We start from the raw sequence: 17,073 nt of genomic DNA, 5'->3' as shown, positions 1-17,073 counted from the left end.
TCTGCAACCCAAGCGAAGGCTCTCCTGGCGCTGCCGGCATTCGAACTGCACAGTCCCCGGGGAGGGAGGTCCTTGGGGTGCGATAAACAAGGCCAACATTGGCAAGAAAAAACACGCTGGGTAAGAACAGCTTTCCTCTGCAGCAGCTTCTAGGCACTGAAGAAGCATCCAGGGCTGAGGCAGGAAGTCAAAGAAAGGTCAGCAGTGAAATAAACAAACTTGGGAAGGGAAGCAGAGGGGGGAAGAAAAACCAACAAAACCCAACAGAATGATCTATCTAAACCTCCAAGAGGTGAGGGAGAAAGAGCCAGCTGTGAAGGGAAGGGGAGACCCAAACCGAGTGAACATTGGTTTGCACTGGTCTCTAAGTTGGTGCTTTCTGCTCCAACAGCTACAAAGAGTAAAGCCATCCAGGTTAATAAAAAAAATGATGCTTTATTTCAAATGCAGCTACTGTCAGGAGTCATCAAAATAGACTTTGTAATAGTTACTTTGTTTTAAATATGAGCTGACCAATGACAGCTAAGAATTTAAACTACAAGGAAGGTCCTAAAATTGTGAATTAAAAAGAACTAAATTTAAATATCACAGATGACAATTTTCAGAGGATCAAAGGGAATAAAAATAGTCTCCAGAAAAAGGAAAATGATTTGGCCAGTAAAACCATACTAGAAAGGTAAATGAATGAGATACTGCCCATGGAATACTTGCAGAGACTCCTTTCTGCCACAAAGCTAAAACTTCACCATTTCAATGACATTGCTCTAATGATTTCTCTTACTCAAAACCAGTTCAATACTCTATGACAATCCAAGGAACCGCTGAGAGATTGCACTTCCACATCTTGTCCTGCAGCAGGGCTGCTCCGGTCACTGCTGTGTCTGAGCAGGGACCGGTGACCACCTGGACCTTCTCATGCGCATTGCTCTTCATAGCAGGATCCTTGCCATGGCTGGGCCGGGTGTAGCAGCTAAGGGCTCCTCGCAAAGCCCTCCAGAGTGACTTCAAATCGTGGCTGAAGGGGAACTAGGTCTTGGCTTAACAGGTCTCAGCCGCATCCTCGCTGTCTCAGCTCTCGAAATGCCACTGCTGAGGAAGGGAGCCATCGCAGATGGCCATGGTCACGTACCCTTTGTGGCTGAGTGGATCTACCACCTTCATGCACTGCCCCACGGAGACCTGGTAGAGGCGGTTGTTCTTCTAGAGGAGAGGGAAAGACAGATGGGGTTTATTCATAAAAATTTCTGCTCTGCATCCATGTCAAACTGAAGCCAAACCCAGTGCTTAGGGCAGGAGGTGCCCCTTCCCAAGAGATCAGCCCTTCAGCAGCCTCCCTGACACACCAGACCCACAGCAGCACCATGTAAAAGCCAGAGCACAGCGCAGCCTGTTACCACGTCCAGACCTTGAAATGGAGGCTCTCATGTCCTTACAGGGACCCACTTCAGAGTGTTCCCCAGTGTTCAGCAAGGAGGGGCCCCACGAGGCTGCAGTGCAGCACAGCCAGGTCTCTGCATCTGGCCAAGTCCACTGCCCTCAGCACCCACAGGCTGAGGAGCTGCCACACAGTGTGACAGCTCTGTCAAATATTGAGTGGGTGCCAGCAACCAGGGCAAGGCCAGACCCTAATCAAGTAAAGAGAAAACAGAATCTTCTCTTCTCTTCCCACCCTCCTCCCACCTGCCCAGGGAGCCCTGTATTTCTCCTCCCACTAACAGCTTGCTGTTTGAAAACCAAAGCAGGTGCTTGGGCATTTTGGGGTCCCTTTTCCACCTGGAAAGGGCCCCAGCAGCTTCCGTGGCCAGGAACCTCCTGCTCTTCTGCATGGACAGAGCAGTGACATGACAGGAGCTGCACTGGGCACTGTGTCACTGCTTATGGCCATCAGCAGATGTCCAGTGAGGCAGGAGAGCATGGCACACCACACTCCTCCAAAATATGCCCCCACTTTGAGTCTTGCACTATACCAATGACTCACACACCCAACTCCTTGCTCCCACAAGTCCTCACTACCTAAAGAGTCCCAGCCTGCTCACATATTCCTTATATGAAAGGCACTGCACACCTTCAATGTACCCTGAAGATAAACCTCTGAATCTCCTCCACCCCTAATTCATCCAGAGATGAGACATGTGCAGTACAGGCAAACTGCACTGGCATGGTGACATTTGATTCACTTCCTTTTGCTCTTGCTCATTCCCAAGCACCAATCTGACCCTGCTACAGATCCACCTCCCACCCCCCAGGGACAATGGCCAGCTCAAAACCCACATTTCACACACTAAGCCCAGATTCTCCTCCACCACCCCAGGCATCACCTAATAGTTAGGTGCATTAAATTTCAACAGCCACGCTCTTGGTCTTATAGAATCTCTGTCCACTAACTCAAGCTAAAAAACCCTGAATAGTCTCTTACCAGCAGCAGAATTCTTCAGCTCACTACTCCCACTACCATTTGCAGCTGTGGCACTGCTGGTGCAAGCATCAGATACACTGAGTCCTGGACTCATGCAATACCTGCCTCATCTCCAAACTGCCCTGGCCTGCAACAGCCTTACTTGACTCCACTTAGGAACCCGTGCTGTCAACAAGCAGCATGGCATGAACCTGAGACAGTTCATGCAGAGCTGTTCTGGAAGTGCACAAGGCAGTTCTGGCAGTGCCCTCCTCTTTGTTCAGCACTGTCTGTACTAAAGGCTGACTGCTCTGCAGTGGGCATGTGAGGGAGCAGCCTCCGAGTTAACAGCCAGGAACCAAATCTCCTGTGTATGCAGCACAGGCTCAGTTAGTGACATTTGCCACTCCAGCCTTTAAGTGATTAAATTAACAGGATGCAATTACAGGGCAGAAGCAAGTGCAAAACAGCTCCTCTGCCAACCCTCAGCTCTGCCTTGTGCATCTTCAAACACCAAGTAGAGATCACCACATGGACTGCTCCTGTCTCCCAGTCCGACAAACACAACACAACAAACAGCTTTTGGTCTCCCTGGCGCATTCCTGGGAGCCATAAGTGCTGTGGGTGGCTCTGACAAGCAAAACAAAGCTAAGCAGGGCTGCAGAAACCTTCCTGTGATGCAACGGGCTGCATGTCCCAGAGCTCAGTGGAAGTCTCGAGGCTGAAACAGCCACCACAACCAGGCTGCTTAGGCTGCAGGCTGGGCCTAGTCCAGTACAATTAACTTGGAAGATGTCAGGTTTAGTCACAATTAAACTGCACCCTGCTGTCCTGTTAGTGCTGTTGTCACTTACTGTGCCACTAGTTCCAAGCCATGTGCTACATGCCAGGCACTCCACTCACCCCAAAGGTCCACTGCTGCGAGCCACCGGAGCCATGGCACTTCATGAGCCGCGGGGGCTCAGCCGAGCGAGTCTCCGAAACGTCCAAGCACAGCAGGTTGTTTAAAATCAGCTCATGATCTTCATTGTAAACCCAGACCTGAAGCAGGAGACAAAGGTGGTTAGCCCCATGTTTCAGGGCAGGTGCCCTGCATCTTTTGCTCAGCTACAGAGGAGATGCTTTGGCACCTGGATGTGAGAGTGGTGCCTTGCAACCATCGCTGCCTCTTCACTGCCTTCTTCCCAGCAACTGAAACAACTGCAGTGGTCTGTGGCACTCACCTCACACAGTGCCATCCTGCACAGAGGCACTAAAAGGACCACTTGTGATAATAGAATCACAAGTATGTAGTACTAGAATGTCCTGAGTTCTGCCCAGGGGCAGAGAAGGAGCAAGCTGATGAGTTTGTGGGTGTGGATTAAGGGGCAGGCCAGCATGGGTGACAGTGGTAGGTGTCTATTACAGATGTCCTGACCAGGACTTCAGCAGAGCCAACTCTGGCCTTTTCAAGCAATGTCTCCTTCTGTGGAGACATTCAAATCCTGCCTGGATGCATTCCTGTGTGACCCACTTTAGGTCATCATACTCTGGCAGCAGGGTTTGACTAGGTGATCTTTCAAGGTACCTTCCAGCCCCTAACACTCTGTGATTCTGCTCTATAATCAGTGGGTTTAAAATTAAGCAGCCCCTCTGTGTTCCTCCTGTCCAGGCAGCAAGAACAGATAAGGCAACAGGCAAGCAATGGATCCATCTCTGAGCAGATGACCAGCCAGTCTCTGAGCCAAGTCATCAAGCCAGGCAGTAAATTTCCTTACACAAAGACAATCATGAAGGAGGGTGGATTGCCTCAGCTGCAAGTAGGGAGCCAGAGGGGGATGCTGGGTGATAGCAGATGGCCCAAGAGCCATGGGGAAGTAGCTTGGCAGACATAAAAGGCCAAAAGGCATCTCCTATCTTCTGCAAAATTGCTGCATTTGGCCACAAACACATAGGAATATATTTAACATTGTGCCCTGGGGTCAGCTTGTAGATGCTGAATGCTCAGAAACCAAAATCAGCTGTGCAGATCTTGGTGCCAGGTAGGCTATGCTAGTCTCCACTCTGGTCCAGAGGTCCTAAACCTTGCAGCTGGTGGCCTGATGCTCAGAAATCTTTACTGACATCCAGGTGCTATCAAAATGTTCCATGCTGCTCTCCAGGAGTAAGAAATCATTGTCACCCTGCCCATAACAGACAGATTTATGGCATCACTGCTCCCCAGCCACACTGCCTTTGTTAGCTGTGCCATGCTCAGAGGGAAACCAGCACTCTCACATCCCACCCACTTTGTTTTAGCTAAGCCAACAGGAAAACCTGTTGATCTGTACCTCTAGACCCCACACAATACCCTGGCAGCTCACAGGGTGGTGGGAACTAATTCAGTCCCTCTCTGGGGTCCACCTGTATAGAGCAAGAATGCATCCATTCACCTTGACAGCTTCAGCTGCATTGGGGTTCCTGAATTTACATGACATTGCAGGGGTTTCTCTGAGATCACACCAAAAACCATCTAACAAGAAACAAGGACACACTTAAACTCAGCTTGTCCTCTCCTACTTTAGCAGAAAAAGGTACTTTCATTGCTGCCACTCAGTGCCTTCAGGCCTGCAAAGACCTGGACCAAGATCAGAGAGGTGGAGGACATGGAGCTCTCATGACCAACAGGATTTTCTGACCTCTGCCAGAAAGCAAAGAAAGAAGGTACTTTGGTGTGTGCACTTCAAAAGACCCTGGGTTACACAGGGGAATGGAAAAGGTATATGGAAACTGTAACTGCAGTGCAGAGAAGGTACTGAGAGCATCTGGCTAAACATTAAACCACTGCTATTCTGAATGCACAGCAGGGCCCCACACTCACACAGCACCTGACAGCACCTCCCAACCCCTTGGATGCTAAGTAGGTGACAGCACAGCTGGCCAGGTCCCTTGCTCTGCTGCCATTCCCAGATGTGACCCCAGGGTGGTATGTACAAGGAGCATCCTTACTCATCTGCACCACTTGCCAGCATCAACTCCCTTCCCTCTGACTTCTAACCCTGTCAATGAGAGGCAGCTGAGTCCCTCATAATTGCACCAGAAGTACCTGTGGCTACAGGCAGACAGGGTTCCTCTGGCACACTCTCCTTCCAGCCTTGTTTCAATGTCATACAGCTCTGTTGCAGTAACCATGCCCACTCTGACTTATTTTTTTTCCCACTACATTTATTCTATGCTCTGAGCATGAAACTTACACATCAAATTCCAGGCAAGAAAAGTCAGGCAAATTAAATTCTTATTATTGTGTTTTCCTCTTATGAAACTAAACCCAGCCTTCTGAAGGGAGCTGTGCTACAGGACACTGCTCAGTTGGCTGGTACAGCTGAGAAGCACACAGCTCATTCATTAGCACAGTGACTGTCATAGCACAGAGAAGGTCTCCTTTGAGGAAGTGCAGGTATTTCATCAAAATCTGCCCTAGCCTCAGGCATTCTGTGCCTTCTAACATCTTTTTTCCCCTCTAAATTTTGTCATGAGAAATAAAGCCTGGCAAGATTAAAGAGGAGGAGAGAATGGAGAAATACCAGGACTTGCCAGAGGGGTATATTATAGAAAGGTGAATAATGATGGAGCCAAACCCAAACAACAGATGAAACTGGCAAGAACTGAGAGAGCAGACTGCAGTGACACTGGGTGCAGACCTTTAATCAAGAGCTGAGTAATGGCAAAGAACACTAAACAGTGGTTAAATCCAGTGTGGCACTTCTCCAGAAAGGCAGATACAGGATGGTCAATGCTAATTGAAAGCTAAATTATGAGTCTGGTGTAGAAGACAAAGGTAAGAGTAAAAAAGACCCAAAGGTGGAACACAGATTACAGTATCAGCATGAACTTGCAGGTTATTAATAGATTCAAGCCAAGGAGAGAAAAGCCACCCCATGAGGGCTTTTGGTTATGTAACTGCAAACCTTTGGGTACTCCAAAGTTTAATAACTCCTTTGCTGCTGAAGGCTGGAAGGATGATGCTTAGCTCATGTTGTCAGGAGCAACAGCCCAGGATAGGAAGGAAACATCTCCTGTCAACCAGCACAGTATCAGAAGTCTATAATCAATAAGTGCCTGACTAAGATTGATACCTCAGTTCTGAGTGATGACTTCTTTTACCCTCCTACACATTTTCTACCAAAAAAAGTGCCTTTATAGAAATTAATTTGATTTAAAAGGCAGCAGAAGAGGTATTGGATATTTCCATCCAGCACCCGCTTCTTAACACCCAGGAGAGCATCACTGTAAGGTTTTTGGGTTCTAGAAATGGAGTTGTGCCCAGCTCCCACCACACAGGTGAGCAGGACCTTTCATTGCTGCTGCCCAGAGACTCATGCTAATGCCTGATCTGCCCCATAGCTCTAAGGGAAATCACTGACTATGTTCACTGGAGCCAGAGTGTGCAGTTAGAATATAGTGAATTGTTTCAATTTTGAAATAAGACTGCAATGGCAGACAATATGGAAACTGACCAAGTTTGGGGGTAAAGAAATCTCTTCTGTTGAATTCTATAGGACTGGCCTCTTCCTAGCAGCTCCTTCTCCCCTGCTTCTCAACACAAGCAACAGGATAAGAAGGAAGGTGCAAGGATCCCTTCAGTCTTGGGGCACAGTAGCCATTCAACTGCTGACTGATCCTTCTGGGGTCCCAGATGTCCCCAGAGCACACAGGAATCTCCTCTCAAGCAAAGCATTTCGGACTTGGTAGTGCTCAGATGCTGCTCAGAGTCACCATTTCCACCTCTAGCTACAGAGGCAAAGAGATCCTTCTGCTCATGCTTAGCCACCCAGAATGCAGAAGCTGGATCAACTTTCCCATAGTGGAACCGGGACTCACAGATCTGGGATAAGTGTTCTCACTGCTAAAGCAGTGCCAGCACTCTTCTGGTCACCTACAGATAGCACAGACAGATGCTGTCTGATTCCCTTCTGAGGGCAACAGAGAGCCCCATATGGCAACCAGATCCACCCCACAGGGAAGTCTGCTGCCTCCTAGGACATGGGACAGAGATGTTAGTAGTAAACTCCCCAGCCTGGTACACCCCTGTGATTATTATCCATCCCCAGAGATCAACAGTTCACCTGTAGTCAAACAATTCTCTAAATTCCTTAGAACTGCTTCCATTTAATGATAACAACAAATCATTCATTCACCCCAAATGACAGCTACTCCTGCAGCAGAGGACTAGTTGTACAGCACACAAAGAACAGCAGGCCAGGAAAAGGAAGCCTTAAATCCCAGTATGAGGAACTGACTAAAAGAGCTTCTACCAATTTCCCAAGTGTCAGTCAGTGGATTATGAACCTTGAGCCACTTAAGGAGAGTCTTCAGCCACATACACATTCATGCCATCAAAACAGGAGATTATAATATCCAAGGCTCAGCATTAGTAGGTGCAGAGCAGTAAGATCCACAGTCTCCTTTGCCAGCCTTGTGTTTTGACTGGTTCTCTGAAATCAGCCTGCTTGCTGATGAGGTGCCAGCAGGAGAACACATGAGCAACTTGTAAGAGGTGAGGCACTGTCCAATGTAATTAGGAGTATCCTACCTGGTTTTGGTCATTGTAGTCACATTCCCGAACCACTACCAGGCCTCCTTTCTGACTTGGGTGGCCCTGGGCAACCAGGCATTTGTTGGTTTGAAGGTGATACAACTATGAAAGGAAACCAGTTTGATGGACAGAGTTAGCAACAAACACCAAACAGCAAAGGAAACACAGGCTAATGCAGCACACAGTCTGTTTGGTAGTGCACTACATAGTCTGAATACAGAGAACTAGACTCAGGTCAGAGCCTGTCCCCTGATGCAGGACTGTGAGCATCTATCATCAAACACAGGAGTTATCAGCAAGCTAGCAATCTCCTGGTCTGGGTAATGATGACAACCTAAAAGTCACCCAGGAGGTTTTCTGTGTAGTCTGAAGATTAGGTTGCCTTATTCCAACAGTCAAGAATCATTCAGATCTCAATGTAATCCCCACAGAGTTAATGAGCACGACAAAATACCTCTAGTCTAGCTTTAAATTATATGCATGCCCTCCACCAGCAGAAGGTTTGCTTTCAGCTCAATGGTTTTTTTCTCCCCTGATGTGGTGGGGATCAGGCTGTTCAGGCAGCCTGCACATCACCAACCACATCACACAGACAAGGGTACAGAAGACAAAGGCAGTTACTGTAGCAATGGCCACAGCTCTGCCATTTCCTTGCTCGCAGCAAAGAGCCTCACTCTCTACAAAGAGCATGGGAGTGCATTTGACTGTCACTGGGTGTGTTTGTGGGGGAGATGGCAGGGCCTATCTGGCATCCACATTAAAAATCATTATTTCCAATCTGGAGCTGAATGTCAAGGAAAAAAAAATAGCATTTGCTGTCCAGAACTCAAGGCCAAGCTGATTAATTAGCTAGCTGCATTTTATTATGAAGACATACATAGCAGTCTTGGCATTTGCATTGATTCTACAGATTTTTAGAAACCAGAAGATAACTTCCAGTAATTAAAATGAAAGAACTGCTCCATGACATGAGAGCAAAAATTAGAGAGTGCAAACACCAAATAATGTTCTTCACTAAGCCCTGTTTCTGGAAATAGCTGTCCCAGGGCACATCAGCTGCCTCCTCAAGTGCACCATGGCTCTCCTGCTCCCTGCATGCAGCTGAAACAAATTACAAAAAACCTTCTAAGTAACGTTTCCTCATGCCCCAGAGACTGCTATGAGGGATCTCATTTTCATCATTACTCACTCAACAGAAGGCTTTCAAGCCATCCAGCTCCATCAGTTTCATACCATTTCTGCCCTTGTTGTTATTGGCCGTGCCGATCAGCGTTTGATAACGCTGTCACAATTTGTGATCGTTACAGTTCTTCCCAGCTGTCAAACCAGCACTTATCTCTGCTCCAATTAGTTTTTGGGAATAAGCTGGGATTTGGAGTGATTCATACCGAATCCTAAAGAGTCTGGCATGCACTGGTGACATTGGCTGATCGTTCTGTTCCTTGTAGGCATCTGGAAATGGTTTATACAACCATGGGAGCCAAAGCTGACTCTCCCACACAGTGCTGGGTATAATGCTTGAACCTCAGAGAAGCAAGCCAAAGAATTGCTTTTTTCCAAGTCTTGTCTCTCCCTTCTTTAAAGGTTCATAAAGTTGGGGCTTTCTGCTAGAAAAATTTCCCTTTCAGCATTGCTGAGGGACTCAGATCTCTCAAATAGTCTCCTCCACAGCAGCAATCCCTTAGTTAAACTTCTGACTGAAAGCAGAAAGCTTTTGAATGCAAGACAACAACAACAAAAGTGTCTGATGAGAGGAATAATAGCATTTAACCCTAGGAGAGTCAGCCCATCATAGCTGTGTGTGTCAGGGACAAACTAGGTGTGTTTGCCATAACAAAACTTTACAGCTTGGCTGGGATATTATTATAGAATTACTGCACAGATTGTGGATTCCCAGATAGCTGCTTCCAAGCAACAAAAAAATCTAATGGTATCAACAGGTTCTGCATCAGCTCAGGTCCTCCAACCTGAATCTACTAGCAGGACAGGAAAAAAACCCACCAAAAACCTGTCAACAGCTACTGCAGCCTGTCTTATCTTGTGGAATGGGCTCCATTGCTATTTAATACTTCCAGTTAATGTGCCAGAAGATAATCTGATAACCATAATTTATGTATGCCTGAAAGAGGAATTCAAAAGCCTTCTCTTTCATAGAGAAGACCTTGAGAAAGTTGCCTTGGGTTTGAAGTTATCCACTATTTTTGGAAGTGTGAAAAAGCACAGATCAGATGAATCTGTCACTGGAGAGAATGGATGCAGCTGCATGCTAGCCCATATACAGAGGTGTCAGAGCTAAGGCATGAATTTATTCATGATTTCCTTCATGAATACCTGAAAGAATTTCTCTCTTTCTCTCTTCACTTCTTTGAAGATTACAAAAAAGTGGGGGGGGGGGGAAGAAAAACTCATTTGTAGTTCATTATCTAACAGTCAAGACCAGAAAAGCCATCATCAGTCTCAGATGCAAATATTCATCTTTGCAGAAAGTCATCCAGTAAAAGCAATGAGTTTGGAAACTAATTACATTGTCCTCTTATCATAAACCAACAGAGCATGAATATTTGAGGCTGTATTTCTCTCTATCCAAATCCATCATTCAGAGCCAACAGCCATGAAAGAGCCTTCTAGAAACATCAAAACTTCATAACTCAGAGTTTTGAGCTAAAAGCCCTCAGGGAATAGTACCTGAAGACTACCTCTGAAACATAGAGTGAAACTGGTTTTGAAGACACAAATGCTGTTATTTTTCAAGACAGCTCACTGCAAAATTAGCCTCAATGCTCTGTGGAAGCAAATGTTTCAGAAATAATTTCCAACCACTAATTCCACAATTCAAAGGCAGTTTCTCTTACCCTTCCACGCTGGATTATTCTGGGTCGTTTCTGTGCTCTATTAATAAAAACTGGCTGCGGAGCTTTGGCATTGGGCCCAGATATTTGCATCTCAGGATAGATGTTATCTAAATACCACTTAAAGGACTTGCAGTTCAACCTTTTTCTCAGTTCCACACGGTCAGTAATGTTTCCATAGTTCCTCATTCTCAGCTCGGGCCTCAAAGCAAAATACTGCTCCTGTGTGTAAGAGAAAGGGGTTGGGGAATAAAGGGAGAGGAATTTCAGATTAGCAGTTTCCAACATTTTCCAGTCTGCAGAACTCCCACAGTTTCATTTCACTTTTCTTGTGCTTTCAACCATTATCTTTGAAACTGGCATTAGGAAATTCCAGTGTTCAGATTGCCACAGGAGATGAAATTTACTTCCCTTACTCCGAGCTACTTTTTCTAAACTGCTTTTTTTGAAGACACTTCTCAGGCATGAATTTGCCAACCTTGTTTAGATGCCTATTTTAAGATGAAGCAAATCAATCCTACACTTCATTGGTAATAAAGGGATGCTACAGTCACTAAGTCAGAAAGTGATGTGTATGTTGTCATCATCCCCACTGGTGAAGGTCTCTTTAAATTACTTTGATTGTTCAGTTGAACCCCACAACAATGAAAACAGTGAAGTGTATTTTGTGTCACACATTTCCAGCCTTCTAACTATACAAGTCACCAGGGCAAAAAAGATTCCTTATCACATTAGACCTATAAATGGCACTCTTTCATGATGTTCAGTGGGTCCACCCATTTGTTCACATGATGAATTACAGCTGTCACCTGGGCCTTCTCTGAACCCCAGTTTTTCCTGCATCATCTCCAGAAAGGCTTCCACAATGCTACTTAGGCATTTTCTAATTGATGATTATGCTTGGAATTGTACCTGATTAGGCAAGGACAGATTCAGATTCCAGCTCAATTCTATGTGCTGTTCAACTTTAATGCAGAGAAAATGAGGAAAACCAGGAATTCATGAAAGTACAATGTGGCATGAACAGTTACCAAAACCCGAAGAAAAATCCCCTTGCAGAGTCTTTCATGCCAGCTAGATTTACAGAGCTCACAGGAAAGGCATTGTATTTGCACATGAAGTTGTTTACTAGACACTATTTAGAAATCATTTTGAGGGCTCTGAGTTATGGTTTTTTCCTGGATTAATCTCTAGTAGACATCTGGAATTTATTTACCATAATGTGGTTATGCAGAAATTGCAGGGACCAGAGGAGCTGGCCACACAACAAATCCTGACAGTTTTCAATTACCCACTGCCATTCCTCATATTCAGATGACAGACACAACCATCTCAAGGAAAATTACACATCTGTGCTTGACCTTTGAGCATTTGGATGCACTTGATGTATCACTGTTATTTTAATAGTAGAGGCAGGGGAAGCATTAAGTACATTGGACTGTTGGACAATGCTGAGGAAGCGTGGAGACAGACCGGACATCACCATCAGAAAATCAGAAACTAGCCTGCTTTAAAAGGAGAAGCTGCTATTCTAATTGCTTAAAGTTTTACTATCCTACCTTTGCTGCATTCTTTAGTTCCATTTTATACATGAACTTTTTACCTGTTGCTTTTGACAGTTATGAAAATGTTGCTGTTTTCCCTTCCCTTATGCAATTTCAATTCTTAAATACTGATATTTGCTCTTTGCTGCAAAACAGGTCCTTTAAGTCTTATCTTTGTACTATTCATGATACAATTACTTCAGTAAATTAGACTGGCCCCAAATACTTGCATTATACTTATAAAAACAGAATTATTTCCAGGCTTGCCTTTCATATATAAATCTGTCATCATGACAGTCTCTGGCAGCTATCAGAGAATTAGATTAGAAACAGCTGGAAACATCCAGGACAAATCTGTGATATGAGACTGCTAGAATCAGCAGTTTGCATCTTTGTTGGACAAAGCAGTATTAGCTGGAAATTATCACATAGAATCAATTCTGAGCTTCAGAGAAAGTCATCATTAATCACAAAGCAACTGTGTCCAGACACCAATAAAAGGGAAGGTGATAGATCAAATCTACCAATGCATTACGGAGATGGAGATAAAAATTAATGACCCCTAATAGGTTCCTCAAACTGAACATCAAGATAAAGGATGGGCTTTGAAATGTAAACCTCTAAAGAATATGAAGTTAATAAAATATGTCTTGCATTGAAATTGTAGGGACCACAGGAGCTGGCCACACAGCAAATCCTAGTGTTTCACAAGGCAAGATGTCTTCAAGCACCACAGAGAGTTGGGCTTCACAAAAACCTGATCTCCAGTACCAAGTACCAAGTACCAGCAGTACCAAGATCTGAAGACAAAGAAGGAATAGGCTTGGCCTTGAATCCACTAGTCAGGCCTGACTGATCTTCCAGGGCAAAACAGACTAAGAATCAGACTGCTAATTAGAATAAACAAACAAACAATCCCAAAGCAGGAAACTCCTTGTCTCACTAACATGGAAACCACCTGCAGGGATACAGCCATATTTGGCTGTCATGTAATACTGATTCTGACACAAAGCAATGCAGAGCTCACAAGAACTCATTATCTTTTGTTTCATTAAGAAGGCATAAAACCAATCTACTGCAAGAATTAGAATTAACAGGGATGAGACTTGAGCACTCCAAAGCCAAATTCCTAAGCTCTGTGGGGTTGTCATTTATATAAAAATTAACATTAGGAAATCAGACTACAAAAGGAAGACCTCATCACAGGGGCTAACAGCCCCCACTGTGATACAGTCCTTTGACAAACAGGTAACCTTATTTCACAACCTAGAATCATCTCTTACCTTGTATTCATCCATCCACACATGTGCCAGTCTGAGAGAGTTATGAGCCATAGTGTCCTGTCCCCCTGGTGAGCCATAGGGACGTCTTTTACGGAAGATGTGTCCCACCCTGGAGCAGGGGATGATCAGAAGCCTGCCACCACACATCCAGATCTGTCCAGATAAAAGCAGAAGATACCTCATTGGATGCACACTGACACTGCCTCCTCCCCTTCAAGAGATGCTTAGGGAGGTTTATATACTATGAAGGGATTAGGTGTCAGCAATGCTGTCCTACATGCCATGCTTTCTGAGAAATCAAATTATTAGATCTTCAGCTTAGGAAAGGCTGGTTCTGTCGTATCACCACACCTGCCACATAACAAGTCATGGCTTGCATGAAACAAATAGTAAATCTTCTAAAATTTTATGCTCTAATGACCTATTAGAAAACAGAAATATATGTGCTGGAATTCAGCTTGCAGACTAACATAGCTGAATGTATTTATCTACATGAGATTTATAGGTCCACACTTCTGTGACAGATAATGAAATGCAGTCAGCATCAAGGGAGCCTGGAGAGCCTATCACCTAAGAACAAGAACCTATTTTACACAGCTGTTTCTGTTAAGTCTATGGACATTCAGAAATACTGTTCACATTCAGATGCTACATTTAGGTTAGCCCTTTGTTGGGCTAACATGTTGTCCTATCTCAGAAAAATCTTCTCACTTTAGCAATTTATAATCAAGCCACTTTTAAACCGGGTAAGACAAAGACTAAATATCTTAACAGCTCTCCCCCAGGAAGATGGGGCTTCCAGCCACACTATGAAGCTCTCTCAGCAGACTCACATTTTAAAAAGCCCCTTTTCCAAAACTTTATTACACAGTAACAACAATTTCCCCAGACTCTATACACTTCTGCTCAGGTATTTAATAACTGTGTTACGTACTGAAGACTTGATGCATCTTAAAGCCACCAAAGTTTATTAAATGCCAGTTACTTTTCTGACCTCCAATCTTGATTTCTCTATTGACCCAACCTGACAGATTTCTCTGAAGTTTTGTGGAGTGTGTGTTTGGTTGGGGAGTTTTGTTGTGTTGGGTTTTTGGTTGTCAGTTTTGTTTTGTGGCATCTTGGGGGTTTGTTTATATATTTCACCATTCATTTCACTTTTTATCCCCTTTTTCAGATTTGTCATGATGAGCCTACTGTTCTCCAGCAGACACAAAAAGCTGTTTTTCTCTCAGTGAAGTGACAGGAAACATGAGGAAAAAAATAGGCAGCCCAATTAATTATCACTTTTAAATCTCCTGATTACAATTTTCTCATCAGTTTTCTGACCAAGCTGACTCCTCTGCATAACTCTTCACTCAGCTACAAGAAAAATTTACATTTACAGGCCTTCAAAAAGGAAGATGTAAGTGCCTGAAAAGCCCCATACCTATCTAAGGAAATATGAGAAGCTCACTCAATATCAATGCTGCTGAGCATCACACATCTTTTGAATCAACTTGTCACTAGGCTTGGTTTACAAACTGCTTTCAGAAATTTGCATGATTCTTCTTATGATGCTCTATAGTTGTTATGAAATGCTCCACCAAACAAAGAAAAGCCACAAACATTTAACTACAGAGCCCAAAATTCTCTTCATTCTTCCCAGTAAACTTAACTTGAAGATTACTTCAAAGGCAGTCACTGTGCACTGAAGGCATCCTTCCTGGGACCGAAAGTGCCAATTTCTGCGTGCAAATAGCTATTCCGGTGCTAACGAAGTGGTACACAGGGAAGACAAGCAGCCAGACACTGAGGTTTGTGCTCCAATGTACACAAAAGCTAGATTACCCGAAAAGATATTTCCAGATTTTCTCCTCCCCAGATGTCCATGCCACTGTCATACTGCCCAAGCTCATTAAAGTACTCGCGGTCCATGGCAAACAGCCCTCCAGCCATGGTTGGTGACCTAGAAAATGGAAAGTTGAAACAAGTTCACTTGATTTAAACAAACCAAAGCAGCAACTTCAGCCTAGTCTGCTGTCTTAATCCTTACATTTAAGATCTGCTCTTTTCAGTCTTAAGTATTTTAAGTCTCAAAAACACAACTGAACTGCCACAGACACCAGACGTTATTAGATCACTCTCGCAGTCTCATTGTCAAGAGCAGATCTCTAAGTGCCGTTTGTGATCTTTCATTAATCCAATGCCTATAAGCTGCATATATCTTGAGGAAAAGAGATAGGACAGGGAAAGGGGAAAGAAGTGGCTGTCTCTCTACTAAACAAATCAAACCAAAAAAGTAAACACTTCTGCAGGTTTGGAGTCCATTAGGTTTTCTGCAGTGAACCTTAAGAGCTGCCTTTAATTCAATCTTTACCAGAAGCTAATTCCACTAGTGACAAAGGTGTACACTTGCACACAGCAACCTGTTCTTACCCCTCTTAAAGGGGCAAATTACACAGGCAAGGCTTGACTGAATTGCAGAAAGAACAGAATCTACACTATGCATTACTTCCCCATATTCCCCCTAGTGATAGGACTGGGGGAACGGAATGAAGCTGGAGGTGGGGAGATTCAGGCTAGATGTGAGGAGGAGGTTCTTCACCATGAGAGTGGTGAAGCCCTGGAATGGGTTGTCCAGGGAGGTGGTAGAGGCCCTGTCCCTGGAGGTGTTTAAGACCAGGCTGGACAAGGCTCTGGCCAGCCTGCTCTAGTGTGGGGTGTCCCTGCCCATGGCAGGGGGGTTGGAACTAGATGATCCTTGTGGTCCCTTCCAACCCTGAATGATACTATGATACTATGATATTACATTAGATCAAGGAACAAGGTCCAAATTTCAATTATGCAAGTCAAAAGGCTGCTAGAAGAAATGCTACTCTGCCTCACAGATAAGATTTAAATGCCAGGAGCAGCATTCTTTCATTATTGATGCAGTCATCAGTTTCTTGGTAAGTTGTTTACAGTCTGTAAATCTGCACAGCTGTTCTCCTTGGTATTTTCCATTTTTCCTCCTTGCCTGGCTGTTACCTGAGTGGTGCTCCATTGTGTTAAAAAAAATATCTGTCTAGGGTTCCCAGTGCAGAGTCTTTTACAGTGAATTACTACTGGATCACAAAGTTGCAACAAATGGATGCTCCAGAAGTGGACAAGAATGAAAAAAGAGCACATAATGATAGTTAATACAATGGGCTGGAAACAGACTTGTTCTCATCCTTGTTAAATCAAAACCTGTGATGAAACCAAGCCTAAGTCTGGATTTCCTTGCTTGTTCTCGCACAATTTGCTACTACAGTTTCTGTCACTTTAAAAACTGGTCTGAAAGAGTGCTCTCGTTTTTTCCATCCTCACCACCAAAATATTTTATTAGGAAGGCCTCTAAAATGTAAGACTTTCCATTTGATGGAGAGCCATTTTCAAAGGTTAAGTAGCAACCAAGCTTCTCTTTCCAAAGCAAGCAGAGGAAGTCACT

The 17,073-nt window shown here is 44.5% G+C and overlaps 1 protein-coding gene across 3 annotated transcripts in view; it reads right to left on the bottom strand.

Moving 5' to 3' along the window:
- Window positions 1-415: 415 nt before the first annotated feature.
- GALNT11 (polypeptide N-acetylgalactosaminyltransferase 11) overlaps window positions 416-17,073 on the bottom strand; it is a 44,398-nt gene continuing 27,740 nt past the window's right edge. For all 3 annotated transcript variants that reach the window (XM_068145985.1, XM_068145984.1, XM_068145983.1), the window contains 6 exons: window positions 15,453-15,570; window positions 13,626-13,778; window positions 10,802-11,020; window positions 7,947-8,051; window positions 3,299-3,436; window positions 416-1,200 (listed from right to left, as the gene is read on the bottom strand). In XM_068145985.1, coding sequence (XP_068002086.1) covers window positions 1,069-1,200; window positions 3,299-3,436; window positions 7,947-8,051; window positions 10,802-11,020; window positions 13,626-13,778; window positions 15,453-15,570 — 865 coding nt within the window. In that variant the 3' untranslated portion in view covers window positions 416-1,068. The remainder of the gene's footprint in view (window positions 1,201-3,298; window positions 3,437-7,946; window positions 8,052-10,801; window positions 11,021-13,625; window positions 13,779-15,452; window positions 15,571-17,073) is intronic.

This window comes from Melanerpes formicivorus, unplaced genomic scaffold, assembly GCF_026170545.1.
Source record: "Melanerpes formicivorus ecotype bairdi unplaced genomic scaffold, bMelFor1.0.p_v2 SCAF_13, whole genome shotgun sequence".
Taxonomy (NCBI): Eukaryota; Metazoa; Chordata; class Aves; order Piciformes; family Picidae; genus Melanerpes; species Melanerpes formicivorus.
The sequence above is the reverse complement of the archived record's forward strand: the minus strand, read 5'-3'. Positions and strand labels throughout refer to the sequence as shown.